This window comes from Barbus barbus (genome assembly GCF_936440315.1).
Source record: "Barbus barbus genome assembly, chromosome: 14".
NCBI classification, from domain to species: domain Eukaryota; kingdom Metazoa; phylum Chordata; class Actinopteri; order Cypriniformes; family Cyprinidae; genus Barbus; species Barbus barbus.
This window is the reverse complement of record NC_136742.1, coordinates 17,591,792-17,618,178: the sequence shown is the minus strand read 5'-3', so window position 1 is coordinate 17,618,178 and position 26,387 is coordinate 17,591,792. Positions and strand designations below refer to the sequence as shown.

At 36.6% G+C, this 26,387-nt stretch overlaps 1 protein-coding gene across 4 annotated transcripts in view; it reads left to right on the top strand.

Annotated features, from left to right (window-relative positions):
• Window positions 1-26,387, top strand: part of LOC306880326 (monofunctional C1-tetrahydrofolate synthase, mitochondrial-like) — a 45,956-nt gene that overhangs the window by 11,061 nt on the left and 8,508 nt on the right. For 2 of the 4 annotated variants that reach the window (XM_079433802.1, XM_079433803.1), the window contains exons 7-24: window positions 1,714-1,850; window positions 1,976-2,087; window positions 2,478-2,560; window positions 3,408-3,505; window positions 3,629-3,802; window positions 3,922-4,011; window positions 5,566-5,702; window positions 6,896-6,942; window positions 7,414-7,521; window positions 7,695-7,769; window positions 8,733-8,835; window positions 10,677-10,753; window positions 11,649-11,789; window positions 13,672-13,740; window positions 20,893-21,004; window positions 25,139-25,278; window positions 25,391-25,432; window positions 26,166-26,266. In XM_079433802.1, coding sequence (XP_079289928.1) covers window positions 6,934-6,942; window positions 7,414-7,521; window positions 7,695-7,769; window positions 8,733-8,835; window positions 10,677-10,753; window positions 11,649-11,789; window positions 13,672-13,740; window positions 20,893-21,004; window positions 25,139-25,278; window positions 25,391-25,432; window positions 26,166-26,266 — 977 coding nt within the window. In that variant the 5' untranslated portion in view covers window positions 1,714-1,850; window positions 1,976-2,087; window positions 2,478-2,560; ... (3 more) ...; window positions 5,566-5,702; window positions 6,896-6,933. The remainder of the gene's footprint in view (window positions 1-1,713; window positions 1,851-1,975; window positions 2,088-2,477; window positions 2,561-3,407; window positions 3,506-3,628; window positions 3,803-3,921; window positions 4,012-5,565; window positions 5,703-6,895; window positions 6,943-7,413; window positions 7,522-7,694; window positions 7,770-8,732; window positions 8,836-10,676; window positions 10,754-11,648; window positions 11,790-13,671; window positions 13,741-20,892; window positions 21,005-25,138; window positions 25,279-25,390; window positions 25,433-26,165; window positions 26,267-26,387) is intronic. The other 2 variants (XM_079433801.1, XM_079433800.1) reach the window with 1 other exon arrangement.

The window sequence follows — 26,387 nt, the reverse complement described above, 5'->3', positions numbered from 1 at the left end:
AATGACCTTGAGGGGTTTAAGATAAAAAGAAAGGAATTAAGAGCTATGATACAAAAAGCAAAAATTGATTTTAAAAGTAAGGTAGAGGATCAGTTAGCAATTCATGATGCAAGGAGTGCTTGGCAAGGGTTAAATAAGACGATGGGGCGTAATTCAAAAGGTGTAAATAATGACATTATAGACACAGATATTTCTAAAAGGGTTAATGATTTAAACATGTTTTATGGAAGATATGATGTAGTTGGTAATAGAGATAAGGTTGATGAAACTGGTGCCAGGATTTCTGTGGGTTCACTGATCTCCTTGAGAAGTGATCACACTAGAATGTGTCTTAAGCAAATTAGGTCCTTTAAAGCGCCAAGTCCAGATGGCCTTAGGGGCCATGTATTAGAGGTTTCTGCGAATAAATGAACTGACCCTTTAACAAAATTATTTCAGTTTTTATTAAATTCTCAGATTGTGCCTAATATGTGGAAATTGTCATTTATACGGGCCCGTTCCTAAAAAAGTGGGGGCGAAAAAATTTGAAGACATCACAATTTAACATTAATTGCAATCTAAATGCATGGAAAGGGTTAACATCTTAAACCGTATGTATCTGAGCACCTAAATGTATTGCAATTTGTGTATAAGCCACAAAGAGGGACAGAGAATGCTACGCTCACTATGGTCGATACAATGCTAGTCACTTACAACAAGCAAAGGCATATGCACGTGTTCTTTTTATTGATTACACATCTGCATTTAATATGATGCTGATACATTTACTTTTAGAACGTCTCTTAGTTTAGGAGTGAACGAAGTAATAATTCACTGGATTAAAAATTTCTTAACAGATAGACCACAACAAGTTTGCGTCATGGGGTTAAATCAGATATGTTTTTAAATACAAGAGCACCTCAAGGATGCATTTTGTCACCCTTATTATTTTCTGTCTATACTTAATGAAAATACAATATGAGAATTAACTGCACAATTACTAGAAATGTTTATCTTGGATATTATACAATTTGCATACATACAATTTATTTGGAAAAATACACATTTTTTCAAGACATTTCCAAATCTGACTTTGGACCAATTCTGTAGAATGGCCCATATATCAATATATTAAAAATATCCTACAAAGATGAATGTACACTACCTTTCAAAAGTATATGGTGTCTGTAAGTTTTTTTAAAATTAATTTATTTAATTTATTTATAAATATTATTACAATATATAATTTTTGCTGTTTTATATTTTCATATATTTTAAAATATAGTTTATTCTTGTGATGCAAAGCTGAATTTTCAGAAGCCTTTACTTCAGTGTAAAACAATCCTTCAGAAATCATTCTAATATGCTGATTTGGTTTCAAGAAACAGTTATTATTGTAAATGTTGAAAACAGCTGTTCTGCTTAATATTTTTGTGGAAACCATGATACTTTTTTCAGTATAGAGAAAGTTCAAAAGTACAGCTTTTATTTTAAATTGTTTAAATTTTAAATATAAATTTATTTTAAATTAACATTATAAATGTCTTTGCTGCCAATTTTGATCAATGTATGCTTGCTGAATAAGTGTTAATTTCTGTCCAAAAATATCTTACTGACCTCAGATTTTAGAATGCTAGTATACTTTTTTTGTTGTAGCATAACGTAATGTTATGGTGAATTGATTAGAGCCAGTTTAAATATACAGTATTTACTTTTTTTGTAACACTCCTTTAGATGCCCCATTGATTGGTAAGATGGCAGTGCTGGTGGGTGTTGAGGGACCCCTGAAGGCAACTCTTCAATTTTTGTTGCAAAACAATGGCATGATGGTGCAGACCTGCCAGGGGAGCTTAAAGCACTTGCAAAAACAGGTAAATAGATTTTTTTTAGGTGTAGTTTGCTATTTTCAGCAGCAGAGGGCAATGCTGCTTTGTTTCAGGAGGGACATCTGGATATATTGTATCAGGCATACACTAACATTCTTTCTTTCTTTCAGGTCATGGATTCGGATGTGGTGATTTTGTTAGAGACTGACCACAAGGGCCTCCCACCCACTTGGTTAAGACCAGGGGTGGCAGTCATCAACCTCAGCTCAGCCCTAATGGAAGGTATATTTCTTCAAAGTAAAGATATTAAGCCTGGCATTCATGATAACAACTGATTTTTACTTTGCTATACATAAAACATATAGATCCCTCACCCCTTCTTTAATTGAGAAGTGCCATTTGAGAATCGAGGAAACTATTAAGTTTGTAGTACCATGGATGTGAAAGACAAGCATCTGATTCATCTGAAGCTGATTAAGTCTGGCATGCAGTTTTCTTCACCTTTCATTACCTGCCATCTCCAGGAGACCTTAATGGATATAGAGGCCCATGCTATTTCCTCCATAACCCACAAATTCCATTAGTGTGGGAACATAATAAGACACCACTAATTGTATTTCCTTAGATGCTCAGTCCGGGCCAACTTTTCATACTTATGATCTTATTTCCTAGAACACCCTGACAGTTGGAAGCACAGGGCTGAAGCTGAATCTGTTGCAGGAGTTGGGCCTCTAAGTGCTGCGCTAAGAATGCAGGTGAGAGGCCTGTTGTTTCTTCTTTCTATTCAAGTCTTTAAAATAGGATAAGTTATTCTATCAATTTAATATAAAACCTTAAGAACCCATGATTTACCAGTTTAAAGATTAATTTATTTGACAGTTATAACTATTATTTGTAATTTATAAAAAAAAAATAGTTGTTCATAAAAGTGCTTTTTTTTTTACTAGTATACACACTACCATTCAAAAGTTGGGATAAGTTTTTATTTTTTTTAAAGGGGATCACCAAGGCTGCATTTATTTGATCAATAAATAAATACTGTCAAATACATACAGTCAGTAATATTGTAAAATATTATTCCAATTTGAACTAATTATTTTCTATTTGAATATATTATAAAATTTAATTTATTCCTGGCATGGCAAAGCTGAATTTTCAGCAGCCATTACTCCAGTGTCACATGATCCCTCAGAAATCCTTCTGATATGCTGGTTTGAAAAACTGATCATTCTTACAGCATAATTAAGTTTTGTTTGCATCATTGAAACATTCATTTGATTGGTGCTCAAAAAACTATTATTATTATTGTTGAAAAAAGTTGTGCTGCTTAATATTTTTGTGCAGACATGGTTTCATGATTCTTCAATAAATAGAAAGTTAAAAAGAACTGCTTTTATTTGATATTGAAATTCAATCTTTGTTACTTTTGATCAATTTACTGTGTTTTGAATGGCAGTGTAATACCAAATCAAGTAGTTATTGCCAGTATGTTTTTTGTAGTATATATTTGTGCACAATTTGTGTACATAATTATGCAATGAATGAAGTTGTCATTTTGAAGTGTTTGCTGAGATGATTGTGGCTGTTGTTGCGATCTGCCAGCATGTAGTGAGGAGCAGCAGGAGGTGGATACAAGAACAGCAGTACCAGCCATGGAGGCTCCGCCCACTAAAACTCCAACCACTCTCACCTGTGCCTAGGTACGAGCAGCCTTGCCTTTAGATTCTACAGAATATGGATCACTCAGACCTTTTCTTGTTCATGTGTGCACAAAGCTAATTGGTCTTTCCATCTTTCTTTTTGCATGTTTCTGTAACCCTCAGTGATATAGAGATCTCCAGGGCACAGACTCCCAAACCCATATCCCAGCTGGCTCAGGAGATTGGGCTGCTTCCAGAGGAGCTGGAGGCCTACGGGAACACCAAAGCCAAAGTCCATTTGTCCCTTCTCAACCGCCTCCAACATCAGCCTAATGGCAAATATGTCCTGGTGGCAGGGTGTGACATCAGTTTTTACTTTCATTGAAGTTTAATTCATGTCATATTACTTATCTAAGGGTGTGTGTATGCTTGGAAAGTTTAGTTTGATTTGATTGTTTTTTTTTTTTTATTGTTAGGTACAGGTGTTGGAACCAGCAGATCTTTGTTTGCATGCAAGAATTCCTGACAATATTTTATTTCATAAGCTTTTAATGAGTTTTAAGCTGGTAAGAATACCACTAATATATATATATATATATATATATGTATATGTGTGTATGTACACACATGCAAAGAGCACAATTAGTCTGAAACACAGCATTGTTTTGTATATTTGGTAAGTTTTTTTTTTTTTTTTTTTTTTTTTTTTTTAAAGCTATCCAATCAGGTTATCACCTTATCCTTATGCTTTTTGTTTTGTATCTTTAGATTCAGTCCTAACCAGCGAACCAGGACTAAATGTATACATTTTTTTTTGGGTTCAGACCAAAAGAACTAAGAGAACCAAAGTACAAGCACGAACACACCCTGAAATGATACGTTTCGAAAGCAATGATACACATTTTTATTGAACAACAAAGTTGAACCAAAACTGTATTGACTTAATTTGTTGAGCAAGTTTTAATCTGTAAATTTGAAGACATTGGAAGCTTTTTCATCAGTTAATGGCAGATAGATTGATGACAGTCATTTCTGCATTAAAATAACTTAAATAAGAGAAATAGGTTAAAAGCATATTAAGTGTTAGCGTTAGTTCTGGCAGGTCACATGAGTCAAGCTTGCATCAGCTGACTCTCAGCTGATCACATCAACCTATAGGAATACGGCACCTATCACGGCATCCCTACATAAGCACTATTCAGTATTATTCAGCAGCTTGCTTGCTCGGGAGCAAATTACCCTTCTCTATCCCCAACTCCTCCTTTCGCCACTGTCAGGACTTGGCTTCTGACATTCCTGTTGAAATCAGACTCCCTAATCTTGAGTAATGTGTTACACTAAATGTAATTAAGTACATTAATGATATCTGCTTGGTTCTGTTCTGTTAACCCTTGGGGGGTTATTATTGCTGCTCTCCCTGCTCATTCATGACAGGCTGCATGGATGGGCAGAGAGTTTTTGCCCAGAACAGAACCATACCGCCAAACCAAACTGTATGCTAAGTGTCTATCATTGACGATAGTGTTCCTGACAGAACTAAGGAAAACTTCAGGTCAATGTTTGTATGATTTCACGCTCACGTCCGTGTACACGTTTGTACTTTGCCTCTAAATTCCTAGGGAGAGTGATTGGTGGGCCCTGGGATCTTATCTACTGCTGGCTCTTGAACCCACCAGGAGCCTCCCTTTCATCCGTGTGTGTGAAGCGTGGCTCGGTCAGCTCCAAATGGGGCCCAGGGTCTCTTTCATGTGTGTGGGGAATGCGCAGACCCCTCGCTTTATCAGCAGCCCCTTCCCTCTCCTTAACTCTCCTTCTTTAAGTCCCGCTCTTTGTTCTGCCTACAGACGCTGTGAAGCAGCACTGCCCTCCCCACCTAGCCTACTCAATTACTGTCAGCCACTGGCATGCCTTTACTGCACTGCCAAAAGAGCCGCTCCACAAAGACTGAGAGAGAGGGAGGATGCTGATGGGGAGAGGGTTTGCCAGCTGTCTAATTTAATGAGATCAGAGGGAAAGCGAAAAGAGAAAGGCAGAAGGATGAATAGATGTATAATCACAATCTTCTCCCTTTAAATGTGGGAAAGCATGTGTTGATAATGTTCTCGGTCTATGTTTTTCAGTATAACTCCCACTCCTCTGGGTGAGGGGAAGAGTACAGTGACCATAGGTCTTGTCCAGGCCCTCTCCGCTCATCTTAAGCTCAACTCTTTTGCTTGCCTGCGACAGCCTTCCCAGGGCCCAACGTTTGGTGTCAAAGGTGTGTTTTTGTGTGTTTGCTTTACCATAGTTTAATATTGTAGTATATAAATAACAATAAGTAACGTAACAACATTTCAAGGTATCACAGATGCACTTCCTGAAGGTTGCTCCAAATGTAGGCATTCTATTTATGCAACTTTCTAAGATGCACTCATTTTAAGACACTGTAACTTGTCCTTTGTAAAGTAGGCAATCCCAACATACCCTGCAATGAGTTCAGTAAAACAAATAAATCCAATATGGTGGAAAAGGAGAGAAATGTTAATATAAATTTAGTAATATTGAAAAATAATTCAAAATAAAATTAAACACAGTTAATTGAAATTGGAAATTATTGTAAATATACAATTAAAAAATATACGGTGTGTGTGTGTGTGTGTATGTATGTGTGTGTATATATATATATATTGTTGCGGGCTGAAGAATCACACGAGGGGTTGAGGGTTAACAGAAACCCCGGAGGGTGTATTTTATTGGTGTTTCCTTGTGTGGGGAAGTGCCAACGTGTCTTTAGTGCTGCAGTCGGTGCTCTGTGATCGCTCCTCTCCCCGGTGTGGGTGCTCCGTGCGTCGTGCTCGTGCTCCAATCCCGGGGCTGGTCGGTCAGGCGCTGGTGTCTGCTTGGCACAGGAAAAAGAGACAAAGGTTAGTTGGCTTCGCTCAGGAGTCATGGCTCAACTGTCCTTCGGCGAGGCGGCTTTTGTATCCCTCGCCGAAGTGGCGTCAGCTGTGCCCGACCAGCCCGCGGTGATTGGGAACAGGTGTTTCTCCTCTGTTTCCAGGGCGACGCTGATATGTGCTCGGGACTCATGTCACAATATATATATATATATATATACACACTGTATTTTTAAAATCAATTCATAATGTAATTTTATTATTACAATTTATCTATATCTATTTATATATATATATGTGTGTGTGTGTGTGCTTTTTATGTTTATTTATAAAGTATATATATATATATATATATATATATATATATATATATATATATATGATTATATAGAGTTTCAAATCGGTCACTTGTAATGTTTTATGATTGTTAGGATGCTGCTCATTTAGGTAGTGCACTGCAAGGCAGTTCACTAGATTTTGGATCGAGCTCATGTTTGGCTTTATCAGATATATTGTCTTGTGTTTTCATTGCTGTGTGTTTGTCAGCCTGCTTCATTATTTTGTCTCCCTGCAGGAGGAGCAGCGGGTGGGGGATATGCGCAGGTCATTCCTATGGAGGAGGTGAGTGACAACAGACATCCTGTCTCTTGCTATCACAAAGCCCTTTCCCTAGTATGCCACAACTGATGACAGCCCTTAAAAAAACTCACACAGCCATTGAGACCAAGTAAAATAAAGCACAATGTCCAAAACTCTGAGACCACTGGTAAAAATGCTTTGGTTTTTTGATTTTCTAATTGATTTTTTTTTCCTCATTACCAATAAATATTAGCATGTCGTTTTTAAAAATTTCAATGGAAAAATAACATAATTCGGAATTTGTTATATGATACGTCCAAGTAACAGCATGCATGAAAATAATAAGGCTTTTTATTTCTAGTTTTATATTATGTCTTTAATCCCATATTTTCTCTGTTATCTCAGACTTCTAGACAACACTGAATGTTTTTGTGTGTATGTGTGAGAGCAGATACTGTCTTTACCAGAAGCTTCAGAAAACAGCTTACTCACTTTATTTTTTTTCCCATTCAGTTTAATCTCCACCTCACAGGAGACATCCACGCTATAACCGCATCCAATAATCTAGTGGCGGCAGCTATCGATGCCCGCATTCTCCATGAAGCTACTCAATCAGACAAGGTAAACAACTGCAATCATAATGTTTTGATTTCACATAGCGGTCTCCCTGGGATTTAATATTATGATTCATCAATGGTGTGTCATTAAAGAGTATTCTTTCTGATTCTATAATTGCATATATCACTCCCTAATGCTTCAAGTATTCAGCTATACGTTGTTTTTATGTCTTTTAGGCCCTGTATAGCAGACTAGTGCCATGTGTTAATGGCGTGAGATGTTTCTCTCCTATACAGATGGATCGCTTACAAGTAAGTCAGGACAAGACTTTGTACCTCTGACCTTTTTAACTTTTATTGCTTGTTAATACCACCATCATTTGACACAGAAGTTATTAGAGCAGTGGTTCTCAGCAAACTTCCAAGGGGGCCTCAAGATGACTTAAATAAGACGAGCATTAAAATAAACCAGAACAACTACATGATAATGGCTTACTTTAATGCATCCCTTCAGTTTTTATTTTAATTCATCCCCTTTTTTTCATTGAAGAGCCAGGGTCTTGGAAAGAAAAAATTTAAATGTGTGATTTTTAGACCTGGAAAAAGGACTAGGACTTATCCAATAAATGGGAACCCTGAAGAACATTTACCTCTTAAAACATCTGGAAAACAAAAAATGTTGAATCCACATTGTGGACAACTGGGAGGTAAAAAATGTTGAGAAGATCTGCACTAGAACGTGTAGAAATTTGGAAGCAGTACATGAGATAACCAACAGGGGTCCTCCTGCAGCTACTGAGAAAATGAGCAATTCTGTCTTATAAGGCTGTAATTCACAGAAAGTCTAGCTGTTAATGTGTTACACTCTTTTTGTTTAAAGTAAACAAGTCAAATGTTGTGTTATGTTGGCTGTGACACAGATAAGCTGAGAGACTCCTCTAAACACAAACTGTTTATGTTTGCTCAGGACAGGCTGGGTTGACTTGCATTTTGGAAAGGCATAGCTGGTAAATTTACAAGCGACGGCCAGTGATTCAGAGAGAAATCTAATTAAAAAGATAGTCTGAAAGATATTTATGATTGTACTGGGGCCTCCAATAGCAAAATAGTTGCATTTTGGGAAAAATCTCCTAAATTATTCTTCTGAGTCAAGGCCAAAACTAACTGCAGTAATGAAAATGCTTTAATAGTAGGTTTGTTTCATATGAACGAACAGCTTTTTCATCATAATAATCACTGCACTTGTATCTGTCTCTTCCTCACCTATGTTTTCAGCATCTTGGAATAAACAAATCTAACCCTAGTGACCTCACAACAGAAGAGGTCAGGGCATTTGTCCGTCTTGACCTTGACCCTGAGAAGGTCACATGGCAGAGAGGTAGGAGCTTGAGCAATTTAGATTGCTTTACTGTTCTGCATATGTTATGTTCTTACAAGAATCCCTCAATGCCTGATGAGTAACAGAAAGAGATTTAGAGATTGTAGTACATGATATGTGATGCATAAGACAGTGAGCTGAAGCATGCAGGATGATGATACAATATGTGGCCACTGGAATACTATTGTCACATTTGACTCTTCTGTTTAAATTGGCTAGTGGGAAAGCACTATAAACTAGGCATGTCGTTACATCTGAGAGCAATTTTTGAGAACTAGTCCCTTGAACACATGCAATAACGAGTCTACTCTTCGCACCTGGAAGGCATGCCATGCCAAATGTAGACCTTCTGCTTTTGGTTATGGCGCAGTGCCGTTTGATAGCTGCGATCACTGGGGGATGAGATTCAGCTGGATTGGGCTGTTTCCCGTTTTACTCGTGGGCCGCCTGGGAACATCTGTTGCCTTTAGCCCTACATTCAGAAGACTGCTTCAGTGACTGATAGGATATTTACTATGTCGGTTCAAAAGTGCACACTAAGATGAGGGGCCTGGAAGATTAAGAACAGTTTTACATCTCTCTCCCGCTGCGAATGCGAATCTGTGTGTGTCTGAGAAGGTCTGACAATCCGTACAACTTTCTCAAAGTGACGTTCATTAATGTAATGTTTAAACCATTAAGGTTTCCCATGGTCCATTATGGGAAGATATCATTGTGAATAATGATCCTCAGACTATATTATCATGGTCTTTCCTTGTTTATTAATCGTTCTTCAGATGAAACGTTTTGGCTGTGCTGTATGTTATGCTGTACTTCATGTACACCGTGTTATCACTGATGGATGAATTGAAACAGATGAGGAACTCAAGAGGAATACGAGAGACAGCCAGAAAGCAGACTAAACCAGTGTTGTAATTTTTGTTGCCCGTGACCTGTTTAAAATGAGGCTTATAATAATTGTTCTGTTTCTATGAGAAAATACCAGAGGGTTGAATTCTTTCCCTTCTAACTTCCTGGCCCTTAGGGAGTTGTGTTTGTCTCATACTGCACCCTCCTACATTCAACTTGGCTGCAAGAAAAAAAAACACAAATGCAAAAAGTCTTTGAGGAATGCATGCTTATTGCAAGGTTATGGTTTCGTTGGCGTCCATCCCTCTGGGTCTCTTTAGGTCATTGGTTTTTGGGATTCATTAGATTGCCTCATACATCTCCTCAGCAGTGACTGCAAAATCTGTTCAGCTTGCAGCACTTAGCATCCAGCTGAGTTCCCTCATGACATGATGCTCTCCAGCCATTGTCTTCAAACACAACTCTGCTACACTTGAGCCAACCATTGTGATGTTATCACAATCTCATGATAAAAAATATTGCTTTTATTAGAAAAAAAATCCTATGTCTTGAAATGTTTCAATTGCAATAGGAAAAATTCACCCAGATATGAGAATTGTCATTGTGTCAACCTGTTTGACACAAATAAAAAAAATTTCAATGCTATTGGATAGTTCACTCATTGAGGAACTTTGTCCTTCATACTTCACACTCATTCCTCCAAATGGAGTGTTTAATAGTGCACCAATCATGTTGAGTACTTCTATTGTGCTTTTACAGTATGTCCATTTATAGCTTGAAAGCTTTGCTTCCCATTTGATGTAGATCCTACAAAGTACATCCTTAATTTCTCATTGTGTGTTTTAGAAAGAAAGTCATAAAGGTTAGAAATGACATGAGAATGAGTAAATGACCACATCATTTATTTTTGGGTGATCTACCCTAAGGTAGAAGCACAGGCTTTGATTCTTTCTTCTGTTTTCTCTTAACATATGTTTTCCTCTTTCAAATAGTTGTTGATACCAATGACCGATTTCTGCGTAAGATCACTGTTGGCCAGGCCAATACAGAAAAAGGCCATTCTCGCCAGGTACGTGCTTCAAACTTCTGATTCTATTAGCCAACATTTAAATGTGATGTGTAGAAGTTGTCACTTTTCCTCAGTGATTATTTATCACTCGTTCTCCATCCCTCTCTCACTTTTATGTATATTTCCCTTAACTGGAATCTGTTAAGTCTTTCAGTATGTCAACGGCCATCAGAATGAATGACTTTTTAACCAAATCAAGCAGAGAACAGTGTGCACCTCAATTGGAAACAGTCTAAGTAAAAGCAAATGTTTCATAAAAGCGTTACTGTGCACATACTGTAGCAAAGACCCTCTGAGCTGGTCAATCATGTGCTTGCATTTGTCTCCCTCCCTCTGTACCAAAACCACTGAAATGTGCACTAGAGCCTTGTACTTTTGTTCTTGAGCAACATACAGTATACTATAATGTATGTGTATTTTGGAAAGACAGTAGAAGCAAGTATGTGTGTTTGAAATTTGAAAAAGCACTGAAGCACGTTTCCTCAGGCTTTGCAAACATTGACTTAGGGTAGATCGTCTCAGCAATTAGGGTGCTGTAAATGCAGTTAAATGGCAAGTAATGATGACACAAGTGGTGTGTATTAAGCAGCCCATCTCTCCAGATAGGGCGTTTGGCCACCACTCTTCTGCTTCCAGCTGTTTTATTGGGGGAGTATTTATTAGCTGAGAGTTAAACCAGGACAGCTCGGTTTTTACTCCAGCTGGGGTTGTCTTGGACACATGTGGGAGCAGTTTACCTTATGTGATAAAGAACCAGACTTGGCAGATGTTGCAGATGGCAAATCTCTCCACTGTCTATATCATGACGACTCATTTTGATGGAAATCACCTAAATCATCACTGTGATATGTTTGTGTGCTGGTCAGTACATGATCTTCCCCTCTCGTTTTTACAGACCCAGTTTGATATTGCGGTGGCCAGTGAGATCATGGCTATCCTTGCTCTGACAGATGGACTGGCTGATATGCGGGCCAGGCTGGGACGTATGGTTGTGGGCAGCAGCAGAAACGGCCAACCGATCACTGCAGATGACTTGGTGTGTGTGTGTGTGTGTGTGTGTGTGTGAGAGAGAGCACTGTTAAAGAGAGAGTTCACCCAAAAATGAAAATTCTGTCATTAATTACTCACCCTTATGTTGTTCCAAACCTGTAAGACCTTTGTTCATCTTCAGAAAACAAATTAAGATATTTTTGATGAAATCTGAGAGCTCTCTGACCCTCCATAGACAGCAAGGGAACTACCACGTTCAAGGTCCTGAAAGGTAGTAAGGACATCGTTAAAATAGTCCATGTGACATCAGTGGTTCAACCTTAACTTAAACAATTTTAAAATATCATGGACTATTTTATGGATGTCCTACGTTACTGGGCATTGAACGTGTCAGTTGCATTACTGTCTATGCAGGGTCAGAAAGCTCTCGGATTTCACCAGAAATATCTTAATTTGTGTAACGAAGATGAACAAAGGTCTTGCAGGTTTGGAATGATATGAGGACAAGTCATTAATGACAGTTTTCATTTTGGGTGAACTATCCCTTTAACTACTTATGAATTGAGCAAAAGTCAGAGTAAAATGTATTTTTCAAATTATGTTTTTGAAATATCTGTTCATCAAGGAATCCAAAAAAAGCATTATTTTTTTTTCCAAAAAACTTTTTTTTTTCCAAAATTTTCCAAAAGTTTTCAGCTCAAGACTGGAGTAATCACTGCTGAAAATTCAGCTTTGCCATCAAAGGGATAAATTACATTTTAAAATATTATAATAAAAATAATTATTTTAAATGGTAATATTTAACTATATTACTGTTTTTAGTTTTTTTTAATCAAATTATATCTTGGTGAGTGTAAGACTTTTTTTCTAAAACGTTAAAAAAATCTTATCTATAAACTTACACTGTGTGTATATAAACTGATTACTAAATATTTTTAATTTATATTTAGATATAATTAAAATATAATGTTCATGTTGTCTAGGTTCCAAAAACAGCAGTGTGAATTGACTGAGAATTCACAAATGTTCACAAAAGAAATATTGAAATTATTGTGAATATATATATATATATATATATATATATATATATATATATATATATATGGGTTTACATTTATGTAAACCTATGCAATATTTAAATCTAAGTTAAATGTAAATGACGTGTATTCGTATCAAACTTGCACTGTAAGCAATATGAAAAAACAGGATGTTTAGTTGTTAATCGCAAATCACTAATAATAATAATAATAATAATAATTCATTACATTTATATAGCGCTTTTATGCTTTTCTAAGCACTCAAAGCGCTTTACATAGTAAGGGGGGGGTATCTCCTCGTCCACCACCAGTGCGCAGCATCCACCTGGATGATGCGACGGCAGCCATAGTGCGCCAGAACGCCCACCACACACCAGCTTACTGGTGGAGAGGAGACAGTGATGAAGCCAATCAGTAGATATGGGGATGATTAGGAGGCCATGATGGTCAGAGACCAATGGGAAATTTGGCCAGGATGCCGAGGTCACACCTCTACTCTTTTCGAAAGACATCCTGGGATTTTTAATGACCACAGAGAGTCAGGACCTCGGTTTAACGTCTCATCCGAAAGACGGTGCTTTTTGACAGTATAGTGTCCCCGTCACTATACTGGGGCATTAGGACCCACATAGACTGCAGGGTGAGCACCCCCTGCTGGCCTCACTAACACCTCTTCCAACAGCAACCTAGTTTTCCCAGCAGGTCTCCCATCCAGGTACTGACCAGGCTCAACCCTGCTTAGCTTCAGTGGGCAACCAGTCTTGGGCTACAGGGTGATATGGCACTAGTCAATTTCATGATTGTGACAGACTGACAGCCCTATCATAGAAACATTCAACAACTACTATGAACAGTATATTCTGATATTTCTTTGCTCTTTGGTTTTCTTAGGGTGTAACTGGGGCTTTGGCAGTCCTCATGAAAGATGCTATCAAACCCACACTGATGCAGACACTGGAGGTGAGACCTCTTCCCCGTTCCTGCACCCCAAACTCTCAGTATCTTTTACACAGTCGCTCGTTTGTGTGCTATTTTTCTTATTATGTCTCCCACACACATGCACACAAAACTGTCCTATCTTGATGGAAACTCCCAAACTTGATACTCTCAGCGTTGGTGAAGTGATAGGATATTCGAGGCATGACACAGAAAACACACACTCATACAGTAACATACACATCTGGTTTTGGTTTTGGCTCAGTGGGAGTGTGTCTCTGTCTTTCACTATCACACCCTGAACGCCACGAGAAAAGTGGAAATGAGAAATAGACAGTGGTGAAAAGCCTGATTGTTGGAATGCCTTTCATCTTTATGGCTTTAGAACATGCTAATGACTAGTGATTGATGTTTGGTGTGTACAGGCATATGTTTTTGTGTGTGAGATGCACAAAAGTTGCAAGTTTGTAGAGAGGGCCACAGAATTGCTTTGTGAAACCTTTCCTGCCTGGTTTCCTGTTTATCTTGTGAGGAGGAATCGTATCAGAACGAACCAGGCAACAAAGGGTTGTGGGAATATTCTGTTTGCATGGTGCTATAATGTCCCTGTTGGGATTGGGATGTATGTGAGTGTATGTATGTGAAAGAGTGAGAGAGGAAGTGTCTGAATGACTGAACAAGAGGACGTGCATGTGTTCACAGATGGAGCTAAGCCTGTTTGATATAGACTAAAGATGTGAGATTTGTCAAGATTGTTAGGAGAAAATGTGTCGTTAGCTGCACTTGAAGGACAAAATTGTCCCCAGAAGTTGTCTAAATGTAACAACCTTCCTTTAGACAGTCAAGGACGTCCCAAATATTTCTTCACTTGGCTATAAAAATGGGCAGGGTTAGTCTTTAGTATTCATAACTTTACTGTTTTATTTATATATATATATATATAAATAAACAGTCAACTGTATATATGTTGACCATATACACTAATGTTCAAAGATTTCTTTTTTTTATATATAAGAGAGCACTTTCATTCAACAATTATGCAGACTTTTATATTGTTACATAAAGTTTCCTTTTCAAATAAAAGCTGTTCTTTTGAATTGATCCAAGAATCCTTAAAATCTGCGATAGTTTGAACAAAAAAAAATGATATATAATATAGCACAATTTTTTTTCAGCATTGATAATGATTGAGAATGATTTATTCAGCTTTACCATCACAGGAATAAATTACATTTTAAAACATGTTAAGAAAGAAAACAGGTATTATAAAGTGTAGTATTTCACAATATTCCTGTTTAACTGTATTTTTGCTCAAAAAATGTATCAAGTCAAGTTGAGCTTTATTGTCATTCTGCTACATGTGTGGACATATAGTGGAACGAAATGTTGTGTCTCGCAGGACCACGGTGCTACATACTAGTTAAACATAAGATAAACATACAACAATGCAAGTATAAGAAGAAAAAAAAAAGAGCATCTGACTATATAAATGCTATAACTACTATACCTAGTTGCCTAGACATACAGAAACTGAGACTGTACAAGAACATTACATATATACTGTACATGAAATTGTGCAAAAGGATAGAAATAAAAATAAAATTGTATATTTCGTACATTAAATTGTTGTGCAGATTAAAGAGAGATTTTGTGGGAAGCAGCGCATAGTGCAAAAAGATTTGTAGTGCAATGCTCAAGTAAACATAATTTTGTAGTGCAATGCTCAAGTAAAAAATTTTTTTTATTGAGTCTTTGTAGCAGGGAGTGTTTATAGAAAGTGTCTAGTGTGCATATAGTGGGATGAGTGCGTTACCACAGGTGGTTTGTATAGCCCACTCACCTGTGTGTAGCACACTCAGAATTGCACTTAGGAAAAGTTGTCAACAGTATTAATGAGTTGGGTGAGTCAGAGGGGGACAGGGAGATTGGAGTTAAAAGCTCTCACAGCCTGGGGAAAAAAGCTGTTGAGCAATCTGATAGAGCGAGCTTTGAAAACTCCTTTGATAATCCTTGGTTAGCATAACTTTTGAACGTAGTGTATTGACCCAATATATTATTACATGTGCGGATTGGCGTTGTGATACATTTACAAAACTATTAATAAAGTTATTATTACTATTAATAAGAATAATCAAATCAATGTACTAGTTAAACAAAATGGAAGTAATCACAGAGTCAATAACTAGATAATCAGGACAAGCATCAAAATAAGATGATCATTTTTGCCTATTAAATAAGCAAAACCCTTTCCCTTTCACTGTGTTCACTTGGTTTTTCCTGTTTTTTAACTTTCCTGGCATTGGCATGTCAAATCTCTTCTCTTTTCCACACTCACAGGGCAAAGGGCTCCAATCTTTCCTATTCCATTTTTTTGGTATTATAGTTTTTTATTTCTGCAAAACTTTTCCAGAGGACAGTTCACTGGAAAACCATGCACTCTCTTTCCATTCACAGTCACACATAAAGACCATCACTCGTGCTTTCATATTGACTTGTTGATAGGCTGCCAGATATGTCCACTTTGTGAGCAAATTTGATGCAGTAAATTGATTTATTGAGTTTTTTTGCAAATGGAGCAAAGTTCCTTGACCTTCAGAATGATTGATTTGGTTGTTTTTAAATCTGGTAAAAGTATTTGGGTTATAATGAGCTACACATTGTCAAAATCAATGTACAGTACATTTCATCAAATTTATGAGTTTAGTTTATTTATTTACAGGGGCAATGCACATTAATAAACATAAATGTAAACATGCCAGAATTAGCCCAAAAGGCTATTTTTCATCTGTAGACCCTTGACAGAATGTTAAAAGGTCACCCTAAAAACAGACAGAGCATCACACATATACACATCATATGGAGAGAAAAGAGAAAAAATAAAAATAATTACAGAAAACAAATTCACACACAAACAGAGAAATCACTACTAAAATACAAAATATACGTGAATTATCTAAAACAAAGTAAACATGAAAAAAAGGAAAGAGAGAGAGAAAGAGAAAGATGGCAGCAGAAGAGAGCAACTTCGCCGAGCAGTTAGTACAAAGAAGTCTATTGTCAAGAATACAATACTAATGTTGACAGTGCTGAGTTGTCAGTAACCATTTTTTAAGATGAGACTGAAAAGAGCCAAAAGTATGTAATCGTCTAATTGTTGATGGGACAAAGTTCCATTCCCTTGCAGCTTTGACCGAGAATACAGATTGACAAAAGTTACTTCTTTTGAGATGAATAATACAGTCCCCTCTTTCCCCACCCCTTGTAGATCGGTGAGCAGTTGTTCTAATATTCACAAACTGTTTTAGTGGTGAAGACAGGCTATGTATAGTCTTAAACAGCAGACAAATATGTACATATTTGATCAAGTTATCCCAGCTTAGCAAATTGTATTTTTTTTTTATATTGAGCAATGATGAAACCAAGCTGATTTCTTATCAAGAGTTTTTAGTGATTGTTTATACAAAGACACTAGTGGTTTCAGAGTAGTAATACTAGCTTGCGACCAAGTAGTTAAACAGTAAGTAATATGAGAAATAATCATGGAATGCATATACATCAAAGCGGCGTCAGACGACATATAATCACGAATAAATCTAAAATTTGATAAACTAAATCTGACCCGGTTACAGACCTTTTTAACCTGTGCCTTAAATTAAAGTTTGGAATCAATCAGAATACCAAGGTACTTATATTCAGATACAACTTGTAATCTTTCCCCTGAAACAAATATATCTGGCACTATACTTAAATTCTTAGTTTTGGTGATAAACACACTGTTTTAGAGATGTTTAACTGTAAGCAGCATTGTTCTAGCCAAGCTGCAACATGAACCAGGGATTCTGTAAGTTCATTTGCAACTTGTGACACACTACTTCCGTGTATATAAATAAGTGTCATCTGCATACATTTGAATGTTAGTGTTAGGACAGACGGATGGAAGATCATTGATGTACAACGTAAAAGGTAAAGGACCCAGAATAGATCCTTGTGGAACACCAGTGGATATACTTAAAGGAGCTGACTTATAATTCTATATACTAAGATACTGTGTGCGACCTGACAAGTATGATTCAATCCATCTCAACGTATGTGGAGAGAAATTAAAACTTAATAATTTAGACAAATTCTGTGGTTTACGGTGTCAAAGGCCTTCCTGAAGTCAAGAAACACAGCCCCGATGACCCCTCCTTTATCTAATAGAGACTTAACTTTTTCAGTGAAATAGCAATTTGCCATCTCAGTTGAGTAGTTTGCTCTGAAGCCAAATTGCATTGGATGTAAAACAAAATAACTATTATTCAAATAATTAGTGATTTGTGCAGCCATCAATTTCTCTGCAACCTTTGAGACTATAGGTAAAATACTAATAGGTCTGTAATTACTAGCAGAGTGAGGATCACCACTTTTGAATATAGGCACAATAACAGATGACTTCCAAGCACATGGGAACATCCCCTGAGAAACTGAAAGATTGATCATTTTAGTGATAGGATTAACTAACGACTCACTAAGCTCTTTAAGCATTACCACATCCATACCAAATATATCCTTTACTCTGGATGGTTTAAGAGATGTAATTGTTCTTATGACGTCTAATTCAGAGACTGCCCTTAAAGTAAGGGCTTGTTCACCTGTATTAACTGGATAAATTTCTGTATACTTAGGGGAAAAACACTGTGCTATTGTGACTACTGAGTCAACAAAGTAATTATTTAGTGCTTCGGCTACATCAGCTGGATTGTTAGTCAGCTTCCCGTTAACCATCAATTCAAGTGATGACCTATCTTTTCTTTTATCACCTTTTAAGTAGCTCAACTTATTCCAGATTGTTTTAGAATTACTTCTAGCCTCATTAATTATTCTCAGAAAAAAATCAGCCTTTGCTTTTCTCAATGACTTTACCACCTTGTTCCGTAACATAGCGAAATGTTGTCTATCATGACTAAACTTTGATCTGTTTGCTGTTTTTAAAGCAAGATCCCGTTTTTTCATTAGTTCTAAGATATCTGAATTAATCCAAGGGACAGTATATTTTTTATTTTTAGGATTAAGTTTACAACTGAAATCATTAATAGTACTCTCTAATTTTTGGGAAAATGTTTGACTGTCTTCGTCATGATCTTTTCCAATTAATAAATCAACCCATTCAATCTGATGAACTGCCTTTCTGAAATCATCTAGTTTACGTTTTGGAATGCCATAAGAGTCATATTTCCTTATGAATGAATTGAATCTCTTGCTAGATAATTTTCTGGCCACTAGAATCAAATTGTGATCAGAAAGGCCTGTTAACATATTAAAAGTTTTTAAAATTCTCTCAAAATGACTAAAAATTAAATCAATTTGAGACCTTGTTGAATTAGTTATTCTTGTAGGCCCATTAATCATTTGCTTCAGATCAAAGTGATCAGTTATCTGTTTGAGATTCTTTCTGACGGTTTTATCTAATATTAATAATACAAAATAATATTAAAGTCTCCCATTATAATAACTTCTTTGTTGAAATCACCCTGCTTTAGTAATTGTTTCAAATTTTCATAAAAACTAATATTAGAAGATGGTGGACGATAAATTACAATTAATACAAAAGACATCTGTGGTGATAATATAAGGTTCAGACCAATACATTCCAAATCCATACAATTTGCCCAGGCGATTTCATTACACTGGATGGCAGTTTTCACATAAATCATAACTCCACCTCCCTTAGAACCAACTCTATCTCTCCTATACAATTTAAAACCAGGTACTTCTAATGCTGCACACAGAGAATTTTCATGAAGCCATGTCTCAGATAAACAAAGAAAATCTAAGTTAGAGTCTAGTAAAAGATGATGAATTTGATCACTTTTTGATGTAATACTTTGTATATTCAAATGCCCACCTAAGAGGCTTGACTTTAGGATCCCAAATTGTTCTTGATTGATTTACTGTCTTAAAGAATCCCCATTTCTTATTTTTTTAAATACCTTGATTTACAACTTTACTTTTTACATTTTGCATAGACTTTGCAAACACTTGTGAAGTACCTAAACCAGAGTTAACAGAAATGGAACTGTTTGGTGACTCCAACGGAGCAGAAGGGTTAAGGGTTCTTAAAGGCTTGTAGATCAAAACCTCAAATATATGCAGAACACATTACTGTTTTGGACAATAACAGAAAAAAAACGTAGTGATAGTAGAAAATGTAGACCATCACAAACTAAATACCAAAATACAAACTAATGGATTATATGAAGCACTCAATATACCTCTGGCAGGCTTGTGTAGCTGATTTACATTTACATTTATTCATTTAGCTGACGGTTTTATCCAAAGCGACTTACAATTGCTATATATGTCAGAGGTCGCACGCCTCTGGAGCAACTAGGGGTTAAGTGTCTTGCTCAGGGACACATTGGTGTCTCACAGTGGATTCGAACCCGGGTCTCTCACACCAAAGGCATGTCTTATCCACTGCGCCATCACCACCCTCTAAGCTGATAAGGTCATGTTTCAAAATGAACTTGGTTCACTCACCTCACTTGACTCATTTTTGGCCTTTTGAGTCTTAAAGGTGGTGTGTTAATGTAGAATGTTTTGTAATGTTTAGTATATATCAGTAACTACCTGCAGAGGCAGTGAATGATGGATGCTGGGATGTAGTGATAAAAGTTTAGGTAAATAAAGAAAGGTGGTCTCATTCCATTTGATGGAGAGATCTTTTTTTTTAACAGGTTTTGCATCCTTTTCCTGAATTTAAATGACTTCACCATCACTCCATTCTTTGTTTTGTGTGTACTCCCTTTTCCACCTTCCTGCACTCTCTCCTTCCTGTCCCTTCAGCTGCCAGTGTCACTTTTCAGTGTTTGGGAAGTTACAGAGGACCTCAGGGTCGTCAGTTCAAAACTCATATTTTCACAGAGCTTTAAATGCTTTCTGGCTCTTGATGATGAAACCAACTTGTATACATTTTATTGTTGCTGAATATAAAATGGTGCTAACAAATAAAATCTCAACCACTTATGTTTTACGCAAAATTGACCACTTAAATCCTACATCACCAGCTCTTAATTTAAAATTTCTACAGTAATTTTCAGGCAATCTTGAGGCACAGCTGCTAATATATGATATTTTGAGATGCAGGTGTGACTGGAATGGTTTGCATTGATGTTGTTTATGTCTTTGTCATGTCAGGGCACTCCAGTGTTTGTGCATGCTGGACCTTTTGCTAACATCGCCCATGGAAACTCCTCTGTCTTGGCAGACAAGTTGGCTCTTAAACTAGTTGGAGAAGAGGGATTTGTTGGTGAGTACACACACATACAGTATACACACACAAACAAACACATTTGGTAGCACACACACTGCATCTGCTTTTTATAGTCATACATTCATTGACCAGACACAAAGGCTATGTTGGGGGTAAGTTAGAACAACAACAGTAGAGTTGTTCTCTGGTTCAAACCAGACTCCTGCTTACAAAGAACTGGCGTCATGCAAAATTGGATGCCCCCCCACAGAATCTTATTATGCTTGAACCACAAAAGGTAGCTGTTTGTAATGCCTGTTTAAAAACACATTCATCATATCTTGATCTAATAAAATAGCCTTTTAAAAATTTGATTCTCTTTATATAAATCTATAAATTTTATTTTATATTGCAATGCAGTCCTGTTTTTCTGAAACTAATAATTCAATTTAGAATAGAATAAAATGATAATATAAATATATATATATATATATATATATATATATATATATATATATATATATATACAATAAAATATATTGTTAAAGGATATATAAAACATTACTGTTTAGCAGTTAATAAGATTTTTTTGTTTGTTTTTGAAAAGTCCTATATATGATATTTGATCAAAACTACAGTAATATTGTGTAATATTACAATTTTGAAATGTATTTAATTAGAAAAGTTATTTTAAATGTAATTTATTGTGATAAAGGCTGAATTTTAATCAGCCATTTCTCCAGTCTTTAGTGTCACAAGATCTAATATATATAATATATAATATCATTCTAATATATTGATCTGGTGCTCAAGAAGCAGTTCTTCTTATTATTATTAATATTGCTTAATATTTTTGTGGAAACCATGATACACTTTTATAGGAAAGTTTTTTTTTTTTTTGTTTGTTTGTTTTTAAATAATGCCTTTACTGTCATATTTGATCGATTCAATTCATTCTTACTGAATAAAATTAGTTTTTTTTTTATATCCCATGTTTTGACACACAAGTAGCAACTTGCATTAGGGTATTTTCTAGACTTAAAGGCTAATCAGTGTTAGACTAAGTGGTATGTCTAAGTAGCTACCTGGTTAGTGGAATGTATTGCTGTAATGCTAAACTCTTGGGGATGGGGGACTGGTTTAATTTAACCATTTATAGGTTTGGTTGTATAAAATGTGACCATTTAGAATGTGTTAATTGACCATTTTTACATAGTTATCATGACGACTTTCAAATTGAAGGGAAATAATATTCTATAAGGATATATAATCCATTTAACACTGGATTCTTTATTAAATGTTATTTATTTATTTACCCAACTAATTCTCTCAGTGTCAGGACACCTGAACATACGTGCCTTGCAAAGCACACACACACACATATGCTCACTATCTTGCCATCTCTCCTTCACTTTATCACTTCCTCTCTCCATTTCGCTCTCATTCCTTTGCTCCTCTCTATCATTTTTATTCTCTGTCCCTCCCCTGCCCAACGACATGCCCCAGACACTGAAAGAATGCTGGGAATGGCGGAGGCCCTGTGGTCCACACTAAGAGCAGTGTAAGCTTCACCCCCTCATTTAAGGACAAGCTGAAGTGTGTGAGCCCAATGAAAACACTGCCTACCAAACCATGCCAAGCTGAGCTGAGCTACAGCTTCTAGAATTTCAGATACTATATGTAAATAATAAATTCTTCTGAAAGGGCTGCATGATTAATCTAAATATTACCGAAATCACAATATGACTTAGTGCGATTATCAAGTTGCAAAGGCTGTGATTTAATTAAACATATGTGCTGCATATTGGAAAGTGAAGCGCGGCACTGCGTTTGTATTCACACATAGCTGATAACAATGTTTCAGCATCTCAGCAGCTCGGTTCACTATCTTCCCACACTTTTAATGAGAAGTCTTTATAAACTGGCTGTTGACAACAATGAAAGCTATTTTCCTTCAAAATAAAATAAAAATTTGATGATTTCACATTTGAAAGTGAAGAAATTAAGAGAGTGATAAATATGAATATTGTAATTTTACAGCAGCACTTAATTTTCTTTTGTTTTACAGTGAAATATTAAAACCGTAATGCTTCTAATTTTAATGTTTTAATAATAATCATTATTATATCTCATTACATCTTTTTGAGCAATCACAATTTGATTTTTTTCCCTTCCCTCTCGAATTGTGCAGCCCTAGAAACTTTACTAGAGGCCCCTGTGGAGGACAATAAGAAATGTATTGTTTGATTTACTGTATTACGAAAGACAAGCAGCTCTGTCCTTTGTTTGAATTCAAAGAAGTCCATATTAGACTTGGACCATCAGCCTCAACAAACAGCAGGAATGTTGTTGACTTTTGCGAAATATCAGTGAAGTAGGGGGACGTGTGTATGCGTTACCTGATGCCAAGGTATGTGTGGTATGTAGTGTTTTTGCTGTGGGTGAGAAGGACGACTCTGCCTATCAGCTGGTTATACACAACAGAAGTGCTTCACAGCCGTGAAGTGCTGAAAACCACCGCAGTGCTCAGGAATACCAGAGCAGCATGTTAGTAACCTTTAGTCTACTCAAACCAAAACCCCTGCGCCCATGCCTCAGACTCACAGATGGTCTGATAACTGAATTCTTTGAAAGTTCCTGAAGGGCGATTACATTCTCCCACCACACATTGCCTTTGTGAATCTGTACCTGACTGGTGTGTGGGCGACACAAGGCCTGGTGCTGTACACTCACTCAAAGCGAGTCTCATATATGGTGGTTTAGTTTATTAAAACATCTGGTCGTCCCAAAGTCATGAGCACTGCATCCAGGATATTCTGTCGTTTTTGGCCTGTTTCACACACAAGCACACAGGTTGTGTTTTCATATGTGTTTCTTCTGTGACTCTATACACAAAATGATTTCTGAGTTATTTAAATGAGAATTATATGGTTGTCAGTATTATACAGTAGGAAACAGGCCATTCAGTTTTGCGTTTTAATTGCTTTGAACCTCCTTTTCATCATTCCTTCCTTTCTAAACCTACCTTCCTTGCTTCCTTTCCTTTCTAAATAGTTAAATATATTTTTTTTATGCCAAAACTCATTAGGATATTAAGTAAAGATCATGTTCCATGAAGATAGTCAATTTCATACCATAAATATTAAAACTTAATTTTTGATTAGTAATATGTATGGCTAAGAACTTAATTTGGACAACTTTAAAGGCAATTTTCGCAATATTTAGATTTGTTTTACACCCTCAGATTCCAGATTTTCAAATAGATGTATCTCAACCAAATATTGTCCTATCATAACAAACCATACATCAATGGAAACTTATTTATTCAGCTTTCAGATGATGTGTAAATCTCAATTTCAAAAAAATGTCCCTTATGACTGGGTTTAGTTTTGTCACATCTGTGTATCTTTTGCTCTTATGGTAATTAAAGTTCACTGTAGGTGACTGAGGCCTGATGCATGTGGGACTGAACAAAAGACTTATCTTCAGGAGATTACCTTCGCTCACAACCAAATGCCAGACCGCCACACACACAAACCCACACTCACACAAACATGCAGAGTCTCAGAAAATATGCCAGACCTCTCTGGTGGAAATAACAACATTACCCTTCCCATTCCCTCCTGCTCCAAAAGCCTGGGAAGTAGCACAGGAAGCTCTTAGGGTTCTGGGAAAAAGGATACATGGAAATACTCCACACATGCTTACTGTTCAATGGCACATACACACATTAATACTGACTAGTTCAAACACAAGCCGTAGATGTCCCTCATACACAAAACAGGGGAAAGGAAAATATAGTGGAAAATAGTTGAAAGCCTTTTAACAGAACAGTTTGTGATGATCATGTTTTGTACTCCGCTGGCAGCACTTCAGTGTAATGTTCCATTGATCACTCATTCAAGATGACAGTAACACATATGGGGTGCTTACATGCTCAGTCTTAAATGATCAGAATTATATCCTAATCATGAATGAATGGCAATAACTCTCTCTGGAATGCAGGGACAATTAGATTACTATATAACTGTAGGTTGTTTATGTGTACGTGTGAGAAAGCATGTGTGAGTGATGTGCTCTTATCCGGTTTTGGGCAATAATAATAAGGTATTGATACAGAATGTTTGTTTACTTGCACAATAGAGCAGTTTCTCAACAATTAATTGTTTAATTTCCTTCTTCCCTGCTCAGTGACGGAAGCTGGCTTTGGTGCAGACATTGGCATGGAGAAGTTCTTCAACATTAAGTGTCGAACATCTGGGCTGAAGCCTGATGTTGTGGTGCTTGTAGCCACTGTCCGGGCTCTGAAGATGCATGGAGGTGGACCAAATGTAAGTGTGTGTGTAGCTGTGCGCATATTCACACAACCCTTTATATTCCTGACTGCTTTAAAAATACATTTAATATATTTACTACTTTTTATATTTACTGTATATTTGAAAGGTTACAGCTGGTGTACCACTGCCTAAAGAATATATCAGTGAGGTAAGCAATATTAATTTCCCAATCTTATGTCAAATGACCTTTTTTTTTTTTTTTTTTTTTTTTTGTACTATCCTACACCAACAATAAGTGGCGAAGTTGCTCCCCAAAGGCAGGATGAAAATAAAGAGGGTTGGAAGGAGGTAGGGGAGTAAATAAATGAGTGTCTGCCCCACTTCGTTCAGACAGAGGCCCAGAACACATCATCTCCACCCCCTCCAGCTCCCTTCTTCCTCCCTAATGTGGTTTGTGTTATTCAATTAACAGGGTAAATACAACCTGTGTTGTTGAAGCTAGAGACATAGAGGCGTAATGGTAGTTGTAGTCTAAGAAATACCGTACCTGCTTTTCATCAGTCTCTCTAAAGCAACCCCAGCTGAGAAAATAACTCAAGTGCTTAAGCTAATTGTGCGGTTCTGTAATGAGAAACAGAAAGCACCAAAGCATGTCTCCTGAGATTTGGATCACTATTCTCTGGGACTGGTTCTGCTTCATGAGCGACAATTTAGTTGGAAAGTTTCCTCTGGAAAGCTCAGCTGGTGGGATGACGTTCTCCAAGACCGACTCATCCTTCTAACGAAGACCCTGATTAACCATTCAGAACCAACTTTTATTAGATTTTAATGTTTTCCATTTTTTTTATCTAAAATGTTCTTATTTAAAGTCTTTCTAATTAAATCTTAATTAGATTTAAGCCTAAAATTTTTAAATATCCATGTTTACTTTTTTCTGTCAGGATTTGCAGCTGGTTGCAGATGGCAGCAGTAACCTGAAGAAGCAGATTCAGATCGCTCATCTCTTTGGAGTCCCTGTAGTTGTTGCTCTGAATGTCTTCAAGTAAGAATAGGTCTATCTGAAAAACCCATACTGCAAAATGCATTTTCTTCCCAAAACATGAAATAATTGATTCAATTATGGTTCATTAAACCATTTAAAAAGCCATGGTTGATGTAAACCA